Source organism: Coffea arabica, chromosome 2c (assembly GCF_036785885.1).
Source record: "Coffea arabica cultivar ET-39 chromosome 2c, Coffea Arabica ET-39 HiFi, whole genome shotgun sequence".
NCBI lineage: Eukaryota > Viridiplantae > Streptophyta > Magnoliopsida > Gentianales > Rubiaceae > Coffea > Coffea arabica.
The window spans coordinates 18,316,807-18,330,864 of NC_092312.1; the positions used below are offsets into that span (position 1 = coordinate 18,316,807).

Here is a 14,058-nt window from a genome sequence, read left to right on the forward strand (position 1 = left end):
AACGTCTGCGGGATGCGTTTGTTGATTATCATTTGTTAGCCAATGGCTCAGTTGACAAATGTGCCTTGCCAGAAGGTAATGAATTATAAATATCCAAAAGGATAATCGGTATTTCTTTATATTAATTGCTTACGTGACAAAAAAAAAAATTTTTTTTTTTTTGATTGCATGCAATTAGGACTCATAACTTATAAATATTGACGTAATATTCTTTTTCGATGAGATTTTTTTTTTTTATTGATTTTGGAATGAAGTTTAAGAAAAATCAACGTTACCCGCTCCAGCATTACAAATATAAAAATGGCAGTGGCTCATTTTACATAAACTAGCATTATCCGTAACTCATACCGTGATGTTCAAGTTTGATTTCTATACCTAGTATGTTGCAAATCATTAGGTCATGTATTTATTAAAAACGCATTGCAAGATTTGTTTGAATAGTCAATTATTTACTCGCATCATAGACATATTTTTCAAATGTTTAATTATCTCAAATACATCATGTTACAAATTTTTTTTAAAAAAGGTTCCATTTGGACAGTGAGTTTTTGAGAAAAAAATTTTAACATATATTTTTTTTTAACCTCACATAGTACAATATATACTTTTAAAAAAACTCCAAGAATGTTGCAATCAAAACAGACTCTAAAGCACCGTATGGATTGAGGGAATGAATGGGAGGAAAGGGAAAGGAGAGAAATTAGAGAGATTTACCCTTTTGTTGTTTGGATTGATTTTTGAGAAGGGAAAGGAAAGGATAAAGAGGGAAAGGTCTTAGTTATTTTGTTAGGTTATGATTCCCGTCCAAAAGTGGTCGAGAAACGTAGGAAAATGAAACTAAATTAATTGAAATAATTTAAAATTTTCCTATCTTTTTTTTAATAAATTAACACTTGGATCTTTTCCTTTCCTTTCTTTTCATTTTTCATTCCAAATAAAAAATCAGTATTTTCTGTATTATCTTTCCATATTTAATCCAAACGAGATACTAGATGACAACTGTTCTCCTCGACTCTCCCTTACTTTCGTTTGCACTGATATCCTTTCCTTCAAAACAAACGGTGCCTTACATTGTTTAAAGTATCATAAACTTCGTATCTTTATGTAATTGAAGACATCCTCCAATAAAACAATCTTTGGGCCTGTGCTCGAGCATTTGGCATTCCAAGGTCACACTCAATAAGCACCTAAGAAGCTTGTTTGAATTGCACTTTTTTGGCAAAAAAAAAATATAACTATATTACTTTTTTTTTTTTTTTTTAGAATACAGTGTACGTGAGATTAAAAAGTGATTGAAAATTATGTAGAATGAATATTCACGAAAAATGCATAAAATTTATTATATTATGTTTTTGAAAAATAATTTTTAAAACAATCTACTGTCCAGAGAGACACACAAGCAATAAATATATTGTCCAGTCTTAATCGAAAAGTAATTTTCACATGTCAAATTGAGCTCGAAAGCCTCGCAATGTCAACGGCCGACCCACTCTCAAGCATCAAGGGAAAGAAAACTTGGGAAAGGAAGATAAAAAGGGGCAAAAGTGTAAAGGAAAAGAGATACTCCGCTGGGACGCAGCTTCGGAATGTATCCTACCCTCTCTCTCTCTCTTTTAGTAGTAAATTAGTAGGAGGTACTTAACAGGCAGATGCGCGATGTATTAGTAGGAGTGAGCAGCGGAACATGGGAGATTAGCATCTTCCCTCCTTTTCTCTCCTCTTTGTGTTACATCTGCTAATCCTATCCCTCCTGGCCTTTTTATTCCCTCCTCAGCTGCCAAGCAAAAGATTAATGCATGAAAACAATTCCAGATTTTGGGTTAATATACTACTAATTTAACAATAATATTAATTCCGCCGAGATTCTCTGTTTAAACTCTTGTGTGCCAAAGATATCCTAGTAGTACTATATATATATATATATACAAGCAGATTTCATCGACAAGAACGGCCAAATTCGACGCCGCCGATACGTTAGACTTTTCCTTTTCTAATCGAGGCGGGGCAACTATTATAGGCGGCGGCTTTTAGTTTAGGTGAAATTTTGGAATTGGAATCCTTTTTGTTTTCTCTTCCTTTTTTTTTTTTTTTCCGTTTTGATTGGGTGATATTAATGAGGTTGAACGGAGAGATTTCAATTGCAAACGTTGACGATGACGACGACGGCGACGGAGAAAGGAAAGAGAACGAACTAGGTTTAATTAGGTCTCCGACGCCGACAGCGCCGCCTACGAGACTCGTCGTCGGCTACGCTCTCACGTCTAAGAAGAGGCAGAGCTTCTTGCAGCCCAAGCTTCTTGCATTAGCTCGGTATAGAATCCTTCCCGTTCATTATTTTCGATTATATGCATTTAATCGTTTTGTATGTATTGCACTAGTTTGATCTTTTGTTTCCTTCTTCACAAGAATTGGTAGCTCAGCCTCTGTAATTTCTTTTTCCGGCATTTCGAGTTCTTGTAGTACTTACTTAGATAAGTATCTTTAATTAGGCATCATGGGCTCGTGCTTGTTCGAATTTTCAGTTGCACAATTTGTATCAGATAAATGATTATCTCTTTTCATAAATTTATAGATTATCAGTTGCACAATTTATAGATTATCGTGCTTCAAGTTTTTGCTTAAAATCTTAAGTAAAACAATTTGGCTTTTAGATTGCAGATTTTTAGTTTTCATTAAATGTAGTTTCTATTGTTATTTTTTGGCTCTAATAGTCATTATTTTATCAATTATCACGGGAGAAAGTAAAATGTTGACTAGTTTTGCCTTTTTCTCTTGAGTGATTGAATTAGAGAAAAGAGTAGTTTTGCTCGCCTGAGTCGCGTCAACTACTTTTTTTTTTTTTTTTTTTTAAAATTAATTTGGATCAGCAAATTGAAGTAATTGGGGTCCGTGTCAAAGGTGGTAAAATTATTGCGCATGGGCCTGCATAGGAATTTTTTTTTGTTTGACCTTTCCTGTTAAATGTGGTATCGGGAATCTTTTATCTGTTCTTCTAGTTGTTTTCTGGGGAATATTCCTTGATATATGCTTTGACAATGAAATTTGTTTTAATGATGGATTGTTCTAAGTCAATACTTCATACGTCCTCATTGCTTGTGACGGTCATTGCGTCAATGCTTGTGCCCACTGCCTTATCTGGGAATTCGTTAGCACCATGTCTCTGTGCATTTTTTCTCTTTTTCCTTTTGCTCTTTTTACTGGATATTAATTTAGTTACTAGCCTTCCTCGTTTTAGAATTTCAGAAATAGAATATTTTTATCAGAGTGATGTTTAAGGATATTAACGTGTTGATCTCTGTTTTGCATTTGGTTTTTCATGCTAACATGAATGTAAAGTAATTTGTAATTAGTTTGACATGTAAACTCTTTAGTAATTTCAAATAAAGATGGACAGTTAATTTGTTCAGTAAAATGTCTTTTGTTTTCTAATAAAATGTTTCTCTTTCCTTTCTCTGGCTTGACTCTTTATTCCTTTGTTGTTCTGAAGTCAAATATATATTGAGATGCGCAGAATAATTAACATGTTTATTCATGCTTATGTCCTTTCTTCACTGGCACATTCTTATTTGGTCCTGTTTGTCATACTTCCTGTCTGTGTATGAAAGTTTGCTGTCATTCGTTGGGTCTCATAGGCGTTGTATAAGAAGAGAATTTTTACTTAGCTCAAGCTTATATGCTTTTTGTTCTTACGGTGCAGAAGTAAAGGAATTTTGTTTATTGCTGTTGATGTAAAGCAGCCATTATCGGATCAAGGTCCATTTGATGTTGTTCTGCACAAGGTCAGTGCAATGTTGCTTTCTGAAACCTTCATTCTGCACGTTCATGAGTCTCATTTTGTTGCGTCGCTGATCCTTTTCCTGAATCCTGAGCCTATACTGTTTAATCTCAACATAGTATTTTTAACCTCCTCCGTTATTTTTGTGGATATATTGCAGATTTATTATTAAAATTTGTATTTTATCTAGTTCTAAATGTTAGACTTTATGTTTATTATTTGAAGGTACTCATGCCCCATTGCTCCAACAAATTTATATTGTTGTCATGAATTTCTTTTGGTGTTGAATATTGACATGGAATGTCAATTTTTGCATTGGAAAATTACGATAGTTGCAAAATGTGTGTGGTATGTCAATTCAGATACCTATAAGCAATAGTCAGTTGCATTATGTGCTGCTGTATTAGGTTGTGAATGGGCTGTATATTAAATTACAGGGACCAAAATATAAATTGACACTAAGTAGGCAAGGGAAATGGATTAACTTTTCTTTTCCCTTGTATTATAAAGCAATCAAGTTTTCATCTTTCATCGGTTGGCCGATTGTATTTGTCCGCTATGATCCTAATGAATTTGTTTCTATTTCTAGTTGGCAGGAAAGGAATGGAGCCAGATGATTGAGGTTTGTGCTCTTAAACTATAAGATCGTCTTTATTGATCACATATCTTTTGCAATAAGCTCCATCAAATTGTGTGTTGCTCTATGTACTCACACTAGTTTCTGAATACGATTCTCATTAATCATGCAGAATCTGGATGTGACAGATTGTTCTGGTTGAGCAATACTTATCATCAGAGCTCCAAACCTTTTTTTTTCCTTACATAATTTGCTGAACCTCTGCTCTATATATTATGAATCATGATCAATAGCTTGACATTGGACTTCAAGCGAGGTTTACTCTCTGAGAACTAGATAACTTGTTTGGTATTCATGAACATGGTTGTGGGTCTAAGATACACTTCTCATCTGTCTAGGGCGCTTCCTGTCTTCATTCATGTTTTATGGTTGTTTTACTTACCTAGGTATAGTCTCAAATTGAACTGTGAGTTTCATTTTATGGTTCTGGTTTGTTTCAACTTATTTTCTGGAATCAAACTATGTAGTTAGGTATCTGTTCTATGTGTTGATTGCAAGTGTTGTGTGTTTCAGAGGTCGTCTTTTGTGCGTGCATCTCCCATGATGCTTAACCTCTGCACACTTCTGTATCATTGCTGCATTTCAATTTCTCAATACTTGTGGGAAATGTAGAAGTATGCAAATAAATTTCTTATCAGAGGTAATTAGATGAATAAAAGAAAAAGGACAAAAGAAGAATGGAAATCTACTTGTTTAAATTGATCTTAACTTGCATGTGAATAATAATAAAAGAGTACCCAACAAGAAGTTAAAAAACCCAAAGATATTAGCCGAACAATAGAAATGGTATAGCTGATCTGGATCACCTCTGCATATTCTGTGCAACATCCGAATTTATTTTAAATTTTTAATAGCTTATATTTATCTCTGCCTGTGTGAATGAAGGCATAAAGTATGTAATAGTTAATCTCTCTCTCTCTCTCTGTCTATGTGTGTGTGTGTGTGTATACCAAATGTGTATGTACGTTTATGTATCTGTTTTCCAAATATTCTGTTGGCCATGGTTTCTTGCCTGGATGGGGGATGAGGAAGAACATACCACGGTGTTTACACCTGACAAATAACCCATTTGACTAAAATGCTTGTTTTCCATTGCTTCTCAATTTACACTATTGAAATTAGGCACCACTGAGAAATAAATTGGCTGTTCAACAAACTGCTAGGAGTTTTCTGCCGGGTAACATTCGAGTGGGACAATAACTTCTTTTGGAAAATAGGCTTCTCATAGTAATTAGTAATGCTTAACCTATCTAGTCGTCTCTTTTAGCTGGGCATTTCATTCTTATGTATCCCCTTTTGCCTTTTTAACTGGGCATTTCATTCTTATAACCATTTTCTTTCTTTTGTAGGATTATGGGCAAAAGAATCCAAATGTTACTGTCTTAGATCCTCCTGATGCTATAGAACATGTAAACAATCGTCAGTCCATGCTGGAGGATGTTGCTGATCTAAACTTACCTGATTATTATGGTACTTGTAAATTGCTGATTTGCATGTACTTTTTCCTTTTGTCCTTGGCTGTCTCTCTGTATGTAGGACATTGCACGGACATGTATACATATGCATATATGCACAGGTGTGGTCATGCTTTCGTGATTTCTAGACATCACTGATGTGTATTTGGCATTCAATTACTTCAAGGTAACAGTGTAATTGGGTTTTGGGCCCTTAAATTGCTTATAGGCAGAGTCACTGTTCCAAGGCAGTTGGTTTTCACAACAGATCCATCATCTATTCCGCATGAGGTTACGAAAGAAGGTCTTAAACTTCCCTTAGGTAAAGTTCCAGTGTTTTGTTTTTCTTTTCTCGCTTTGCTTTTTGGAGGGTTGTTATTATTTGGGTGCCATGTTTCTCTCTTTCTCACGGATGGTGAGCTGGAAGATTCTAGCTTTTTTCTTGAATGATCAAGTTGCTCTCTAGCTCTTAGTTTCTTCAAAACACATTAAAAATTAGGATAATATGAACAGGTTTGAGTGTTATAATAGGATTTGGTGATGACAGATTCACATGGGCAATGAGAATTTTTTGTCAACTTGGGAACTGGCACCTATACTATGACCTATTTCTTTGATATACTCCCTGAATCCCCTTTTTTTTGCCACTTTGAGATGGCTCTTGGTATGAGAGTATTGCATCTCTTTTATCAAAATATAAAATTGGAAGTGCTTGAGACTAATGCATTTTCAGAGAGAGGAATATTATCCAATGTGGTGATACATGATCTTTGAGGAGCAATAGTGGACAATTTTTGTTACAAGAAGAAAAAAAATGTGGTTAATAATAATGAGATAGGTGGAGTAGTAGTTACTAAGAACCATGCTTGCAGTCTTGAGTTGATTTGTAATCTTTCAACACTTCTTTTAATGTTTTCCGTGATAACTTCCTACACATGGCACTTATGGTAGCTGTTTCAATGTAATCTTTCCACAAAGAAAGGTGCTTTTGTTATAAATAATTCTATTTTTATCTAAGTTTGACTAAAGCTTTGTCAACTTTACTTTACTTGTTTCAGTTGCAAAACCTTTGGTAGTGGATGGAAGTGCAAAGTCCCATGAACTTTTTCTTGCATATGACAAAGTTTCTCTTGCTAAACTCGAGCCGCCTTTGGTATTACAGGAGTTTGTTAATCATGGTATTCATGTTTCTAGAGGCATAAACCTAATAGTTATTATACTGATGCTATCATTAATTTATCTGTACATTCAAGAATTTTTTGATCTATTGTAGGCGGTGTTCTCTTTAAAGTGTATATTATTGGAGAATTCATAAAAGTTGTCAGGCGCTTCTCTCTACCTGATGTGTGTAAACGTGAACTGTCAAAAATTGCTGGTGTATTCCCTTTTCCAAGAGTTTCATGTGCTTCAGCTTCTGCAGATGGCGCTGATCTGGACCCGAAGGTTGCCGGTGAGTCGCGAGGTCTTGTAGTTATCATAAATGTTGACTTTTAATATTGATGAGTTCACCGTGCATTATGGGGCTTAAAAACATGTGGCATGAGATCTCCTTGTTATGTTCAAGCGACATTTGGGCTTAAAAGCACATATGGCTTGAGATCTCTTGGTTATATCAAACGTTTCCATACAGATATTATTGGACTAGTCATCTATGAGGAATAACCAATTGAACAAAAACTCAATAAGTAGAAGAATCATTCCATATGCCAAAACTTCAGTGCATTCTTCTTTCTGACTAGGTTTGCAGCACTTTTCACTGCATGAGTGAAGATCTTTCATTGTCTGTGTCAAGTGATATTTTGCTTTAAGCCAGCTAAAAGAGCGGTGCATGTTTAAAGGTTGACTTTTTGGCCAGGCATGATTTTTGCCATACATTATTTTGTTAACATTAACTAATTGTTCTGTGAAGAACTCCCTCCGAGTCCTTTGCTCGAGATGCTTGCAAGAGAGCTTCGCCTTCGATTGGTAAGTTTCTTTACTCCTTTGTTTTGGTATATTATTCTTGCCTGTACTTCTTTTGCTGTGCCATGTGCCTGATCCGTCTGTCATCCAGGGTCTCCAGCTGTTCAATGTAGACATAATACGGGAGTATGGGACAAGAGATCTGTATTACATAATCGATATCAACTACTTCCCCGGTAAGTCAAGAAAATTTTGTTACTTTGCCTTGTTCATGAATTCCCACCCCCACCCCCACCCCCCCACCCCCCCGCCGGGGCGGGTGTATTTTCCCCCCTGGTTGAGAAAGGGGGGCGGGGGTTGGGAATCACGTGCGCAGTTAGTGTACCTGATTGAAATCCAAGTATGCATTGTCTTATGGTTCCAGTTGTATGTTGGTAAATAATACCTTTTTGGAAAACTATTAAAATATCAATAATGCATGGCTGCATCTTGCTTGCCTTTGGTTCATATTGCCATTCTATTCCAGCATCCTCGATTAATTTGCTCAGGTATCTGCATCTTCATAAACTTTCCTGCTTACAAAAATGTTTTTGTTCTTTGCTTTTTATTTACTTGTAATAAATACTATTTATGAATTTTGCGAGTCAATATGTTTTGATATTCTAGTGTAAGAACTACTGCTCATTAATCTAGTTCCTTCAACTTAATTGGAAGCTGAAAGCTAAAGATTAAATTCCGCTTTGCAGTCCTCCTGGATGTGTGTTCTGGTGTTAGTTTCTTCCTTTTACCCGCTTATTCTCTAAATAGACTTTGACCATGTGTATGTTCTTTTACATGATGGCGTAGTTCTGTCGATGGCCATGTGGTGACATGGACTGGATCAGTTATCTTCGTGGATTTAAGAATTTTCATAGATAAATATAATTTGGTCCTAATGGCTGATCATATTTTGTCTTGAACTTACTTTGTACACAAAATATATGATTATGGTTGCTAAACAAGCATTTGATAACTCGTGCAGGATATGGTAAGATGCCTGATTACGAGCATACATTTACCGAATTTCTTCTCAGCCTTGAGCAAAGCAAATACGAGAAGGTACTTGTAGCATAGACGTTAAACATACATATCCTCGAGGGTGCTAACTCTTCAAGCTACTGGTGACTAAAGTCATCTCCACAAGTTGTTTCACCGTCTCCATCCACGCATGACAGGCACGCCGTGTCCTTTTTTAATGGATCTGTCATTTTTTTAAAACCAGGAAATAGGTTGTTGTACATTCTCTGACTTATCCAAATAATGAATATTTTGCTGTAAATATTGAGTTACTTTTTCCGGATGACTTCTTTTGCAATTCGTCGTCATGCCACCCTTTTCTACTGGAACCCCAACTGACTGGATACTTGCTATGAGGGATGTTATGAATGGTTTTAATTCTGATGACCTAGCACCTTGCCGTAGCAAGAGTTTTTACATATTTCACCCGAACGTGGATCGTAAACGTGTCCAGTTTACGACATATGAATGAGATTCAGAAATGGTATTCACCATGAAGTTTTCTCACGATCAAATAGCTGTTTTTGGGTAGCGTCAAGAAAAATCTTATTCTAAGTGCACGTGAGAGATAAAATAAAAGAGTCTGTATTTAAAACCAGTCCATGCAATTGGAAGGATGGAAGAGACGCCGGCTCCTGTCACAGCTCATATATATTGATACATGGGCACTTCTTTACATAAAGTTGACCAAATCAAAAAAAATGAAATTAGAACATGACCTCTTCCTCCGTCCTACAACATTTTGGCTGCTTTGCTTACCTTCAATGTACCGGACGTTATATACAATGTTCAGTTTAACTCTTATTACATGTAGCGCTCTATATACAAGAATTGCTACAATCATCAAAGAGGGGAGAGGTTGGCCAGTTCTGCAAAAGCTTGGGCTATATACAAAACTATATACAGTCACAAGTGATCTTCAATTTACCAGAAGGGACACCACCTGAAAGAGTCGAAAAGAGCTCTCGTTAGAAAAGTGATACCACATAAATCCTAGATAACATGCATTCACTTATTAATTTCTCCTCAATTAATTTTTAAACTTTTTTTTTTTTTTTTTATCTCCCATCCCTCCCCACATCCTTTTCACTGCCAACTATTAGGCTCAAGATTCACACCTTGAACTTGCAATGGGGGGAGCTCTAAAAGCCCTTCTCTAGCCACTGGACTAACCCCAGTGGTTGCTTCAATTTAAACTCAAGATGCATATTTTTTATGAAAAGGATCCCAGGTTAATATTGAATTTAGTTATAAATTATCTATAGCAAGCAACTAGCAAGTAACAAAAAGCTAATGACTAGCCTAACCATAGCGATGTCCAAAGGTCAAGCTACCGATGGCATTTCTTGCTTGTAGATGCTTTATTTACTTGTCTTAAAGGGTGGAACTTTTGTCACGGAAAGAAAATAGGAAGAGCCAGCTGTTTGTAAGACGCAATTGACTACTACAAAGAACTGCAGGCAAGCAGCTAGTTCTCTCTCTCTCTCACTAGTTCCAAGCAAGCACCAGCTGTTTGTAAGACGCAATTGACTACTATAGGAACTGCAAGAAAGCAGCTAGTTCTTTCTCTTTCAGTAGTTCCAAGCAGCTAATTGCAAATTTAATATTTATCAGCATGCATTAAAGACACTAAATTGTTATTTGAAAGCAATATAACAATAATTTTCTGCTCCCTTTATTGGCACATATACAAAACTGTGCCAGCAAAGAAAGATTATAAGCTGTTAAAATCATCCAACTATCCTGCAACATAGCTGTAAGGAAAATGGAAGAAGTGGAGGAAATTTAGGTTCAGAAACCATACCCAACATAATTCTGGCACAAATTTTCATGAGATGTTGCTTGGAGAATGAGTTTTTGAACTTGCAGTTTTACAGACAAACCATGTTCAGGTTCACGCGTATCACCAGAAATTAAGGTACTGTGATCAAGCGCATGTTGAATGGAGCTGTTCGACACTGGAGAACAGGTAGAAAAATCACGTCCAGTAAGTTTGTTACTCATCCGAGCCATAACAACAACAGCACGCTCATTTAAAACCTCATTAGCATCTCCAAGTTGATTGACAGCCTACAATCACACATTAAAGTCATCAGTGAAAAAGCATACATAGAGAGAGATTTTGGGTACAGAATAACCAAAACCTGAAGAAGTTCTCGCTCTCGAGCACCCCGCAGCGGGTGCTGGAGTTCCCTGTTTGCAGCAGACTCGTCACTATTGACAACAGCAGGAAGATGTGCACTTGCAAGAGCTGACATTTGGGGGACTTCATTGAAGTTGAAAAGACGCCAATTTATAAGGGGATCGTGAACAAAGGCCTGCAAAAGCATTAAATAAAACTCATTATTATTATTATTATTATTTTGTATATACATAAATTTTCTGATTTCCTTTCCTTCAACAGACAAAAGATACATGAGAAAGAAGCCATAGAAGCATGGCCATTAAAATGGTGGGGAGAAAAAAACTTAGTAAACCTCCACCCTCCCAAGAAAGGGGAAAAGTTCTAAGCAACCCCATTCCAACTGGGACGATGTATGGAAAGTAAGATGCAAAAGAGCAGTTTCAATTTCTATACCTCCATCATTGCCATAACACTATCTTTATTTGTTCGGAGAACTTGCATGACATTTTCACAAGTTGATCGGAAGTTTCCCTCAATACCACTAACTTCCATTGCTTTAACAAGCATTCTTGTGAGGCGGAAAGGAACCTATATCAAAATCCTCATGTGAAGAAGCTGTACCAGCCTTATTCGATTGGAGCACGGAATAATGGAAGATTTACTATGGCAGAAAAAATTTTAGATTGCAAACCTTTTCAGGGAATTTTTCTCTATTCATTGAAGCTTCAAAGCAATCTCCGAAGTCAATGTGCAATATCTTCCCACTGACAACCAATACAAGTAAGTACATGCAGAACCAAATGAACACATAAACAAAACCACCAAATTACCTGGAACGATGCAGCATAAGGTTACTAGGATGTCGATCGCCTAAACCAAGTAGGTAACCAACCTGAAAGAAGTGAAAAAATCATTCAGTAGCTCTTACTTCCCAGAAACAGCAAGTACATTATCTAGTTGAAGGTGAAAGCTCTACAGATTTCTTGCTAAACCACAGTATAATACTTGCTAAACCACCGTATAATTCATGGATCATTCAATGTGACCGGAGTAAACATCAATAAGAGGGTTCAAGGCTTCAGGCAGATAAAGAAAGGAGAGGGCAAATGATTTTAGTCAGCTAGTGTAGCATGATATAGATGGTACATAAAAGAAGCTCAAAAGACAACTTCTACAAGAAATGGTTATTGAAATTTCCAAATCAATTTAAATATGTGACAAAGAACCATTAAGGAAATAACTCTATCATGGATCACGACCAACTATACAGTGGCACAGCATACTGCAGCATGCTGAGTGAATTCATTCTCATTCAATGTATGATCTCACATCCGTGTCCAATGAGTTGGCATCTCTAATTGCTCATCACTTGCTTATCAACTGGAATAAAGTCATGAAAATCTAGAGATACATTTTTTATTACAAGAGAAATCAGTCAATCATTCAGCAAACTGTCACAACTATGCTGAAAGTATATGCAGGGACAGAAGCCTCAAGATGTAAATGGCATGACTATGGTGTTATTCAACTTGACCACAAATATTTCTGAGAGTATTTACATGGAACGAACTAACTTTTGGCCTCACTTGAAATGAATTTAATAAAGCAAAGTTAAAGAGGCATATGTACCATGCTCATAACAGCTAAACTTCTCGTATAATTTGTCCTCCTGTCCAGCCAGACTTCAGATGTGCGACTCTTCAACCACAGTACCTATACAAATGAATTTATCATCTTCAGACGACTACTACTTGGATATGTATCGATTGCATGTCAGAGAAAGAGAGACAGAGGACAGTACAGAGGGAGGGAGAAGGGAGAGGGAAGAAGAAGAAGAAAAGGCTGCCACAAGTTTCTTGGTATTGCTTACTCGTGATAGGTCATTTCCTTCTGTATTCTGCAAAGCATACTCAAACACCTCTACTTTTGCTATAAGTGGCAAGTGATCATAATCCGGAGCAAAACTAAGCATTAGTTTGTGCTCTTGATTTAGGGTGATCTATGAAGTCAGAAGTTCAAACATCAGAAGCAAACAACACACAGGGACAGGAACAGGAAGCAACATCCTAATAACTTAAACGAACCTTACGAGCATCTCTGTACTCCCGAATCAGATGGTGCAGTGTGTCACAATTTGCAACCCATCCTATCAACCCACTGTTCGGAGATAATGGAATGACATCATATCTTTGGATAGAAAGATCTTTTTCTGCAGTCTTTCTAGAATTCTCCAAGAGTGTATTCACTAAACCAAAAAGCTGGTAAACATGTAAAAGTTTAGAATCTCCAGACTTCAAATATGATTAAGAAAACAAGAAATCCTGGCAACCATTTCAATTTGATCTATCCAAGTCAGAAGAACCAGGAAACCTGAGCAAAAAACATCATAATGGACAAAAGAGGCACAAAATCTTTAAAGCAATTAAGAACCTGCATGACACGTTCATCTTGACGTAGATCTTCATGCCCCTTGAGCAAGAAAGCATAATCTTCGCCATCACTACCGTGAATTGTCAATTTCCGGGGTCGTTGTTTGGATGTTATAACCACCAGCTGGTCCACAAATGATGCTATGGTGACCACCGGTGAATCTGAGGGAATAGGTTTTCGACAAGTTACCACATTTCAGCACAAAAACTGAAGATCAATGCTTTTATGCATTTGAAGTGAGCATTTCAAATTTACCAGCTCGATAGGTTCCAGGAACAGCCAGCTCCAAGTTTCGGCATTCCAATAGCTCCGGAGAAACAGACTGGTTCCCCAAATAGAAGATAAACTACTATGAGGAGATACAAAATAGAAAAATCATAAGCATAATAAAGTCTGTTCCTTGCCTGCAAATCCAGGGTGGTAAGAGTTTGAAGTTGCTTATCTATCCTCCGGAATACATGATAATACAGATCCCAAGCCTGACATATAATTGTTTTACACTGATCAGAGTCCACGCAAAATATAGTTGTAACCCTTAAACTGGGCAGAGAACAATTAAAAATGATGCATATTATGCAGATCAAGACAACCGTCTCTTCATATATAGAGGGATCCCCAACTGTGATGCATGCAACAGCAAAAATAAAGAATCTATTCTTTTGAAAGTAACAAAACTGAA

General features: G+C 36.5%; 2 protein-coding genes across 14 annotated transcripts in view; one reads left to right on the top strand and one right to left on the bottom strand.

Annotated features, from left to right (window-relative positions):
* The first annotated feature begins 1,458 nt into the window (after positions 1-1,458).
* LOC113731555 (inositol-tetrakisphosphate 1-kinase 4) lies at positions 1,459-9,110 on the top strand. Of its 9 annotated transcripts, none has more exons than XM_027256881.2 (10): positions 1,459-2,310; positions 3,698-3,779; positions 4,365-4,397; positions 5,762-5,882; positions 6,054-6,188; positions 6,925-7,044; positions 7,140-7,316; positions 7,776-7,831; positions 7,920-8,004; positions 8,790-9,110. In XM_027256881.2, exons 1-10 carry the CDS (start codon positions 2,114-2,116, stop codon positions 8,879-8,881), a joined length of 1,098 nt encoding a protein of 365 aa, XP_027112682.1. In that variant the 5' UTR covers positions 1,459-2,113; the 3' UTR covers positions 8,882-9,110. The 9 variants fall into 9 exon arrangements, with proteins under 9 accessions (XP_027112682.1, XP_027112683.1, XP_027112684.1 ...); XM_027256882.2 differs by having other exon boundaries at positions 7,929-8,004; XM_027256883.2 differs by having other exon boundaries at positions 6,096-6,188.
* Positions 9,111-9,393: 283 nt separating this feature from the next.
* LOC140035144 (serine/threonine-protein kinase TOR-like) overlaps positions 9,394-14,058 on the bottom strand; it is a 32,888-nt gene continuing 28,223 nt past the window's right edge. For all 5 annotated transcript variants that reach the window (XM_072074884.1, XM_072074885.1, XM_072074886.1 and 2 more), the window contains 12 exons: positions 13,784-13,858; positions 13,635-13,701; positions 13,380-13,540; positions 13,034-13,207; positions 12,820-12,948; positions 12,579-12,662; positions 11,780-11,841; positions 11,641-11,713; positions 11,403-11,537; positions 10,969-11,142; positions 10,629-10,894; positions 9,394-9,767 (listed from right to left, as the gene is read on the bottom strand). In XM_072074884.1, coding sequence (XP_071930985.1) covers positions 9,749-9,767; positions 10,629-10,894; positions 10,969-11,142; positions 11,403-11,537; positions 11,641-11,713; positions 11,780-11,841; positions 12,579-12,662; positions 12,820-12,948; positions 13,034-13,207; positions 13,380-13,540; positions 13,635-13,701; positions 13,784-13,858 — 1,419 coding nt within the window. In that variant the 3' untranslated portion in view covers positions 9,394-9,748. The remainder of the gene's footprint in view (positions 9,768-10,628; positions 10,895-10,968; positions 11,143-11,402; positions 11,538-11,640; positions 11,714-11,779; positions 11,842-12,578; positions 12,663-12,819; positions 12,949-13,033; positions 13,208-13,379; positions 13,541-13,634; positions 13,702-13,783; positions 13,859-14,058) is intronic.

What these genes read in the sequence shown, in the direction of transcription:
- LOC113731555 (XM_027256881.2), top strand. Translation starts at nt 2,114, where the DNA reads ATGAGGTTGAACGGAGAGATTTCAATTGCAAACGTTGACGATGACGAC. An exon ending in ACAGGAGTTTGTTAATCATG is followed by an intron (nt 7,045 to 7,139) that starts GTATTCATGTTT and finishes GATCTATTGTAG; the next exon opens with GCGGTGTTCTCTTTAAAGTG. An exon ending in GAGAGCTTCGCCTTCGATTG is followed by an intron (nt 7,832 to 7,919) that starts GTAAGTTTCTTT and finishes TCTGTCATCCAG; the next exon opens with GGTCTCCAGCTGTTCAATGT.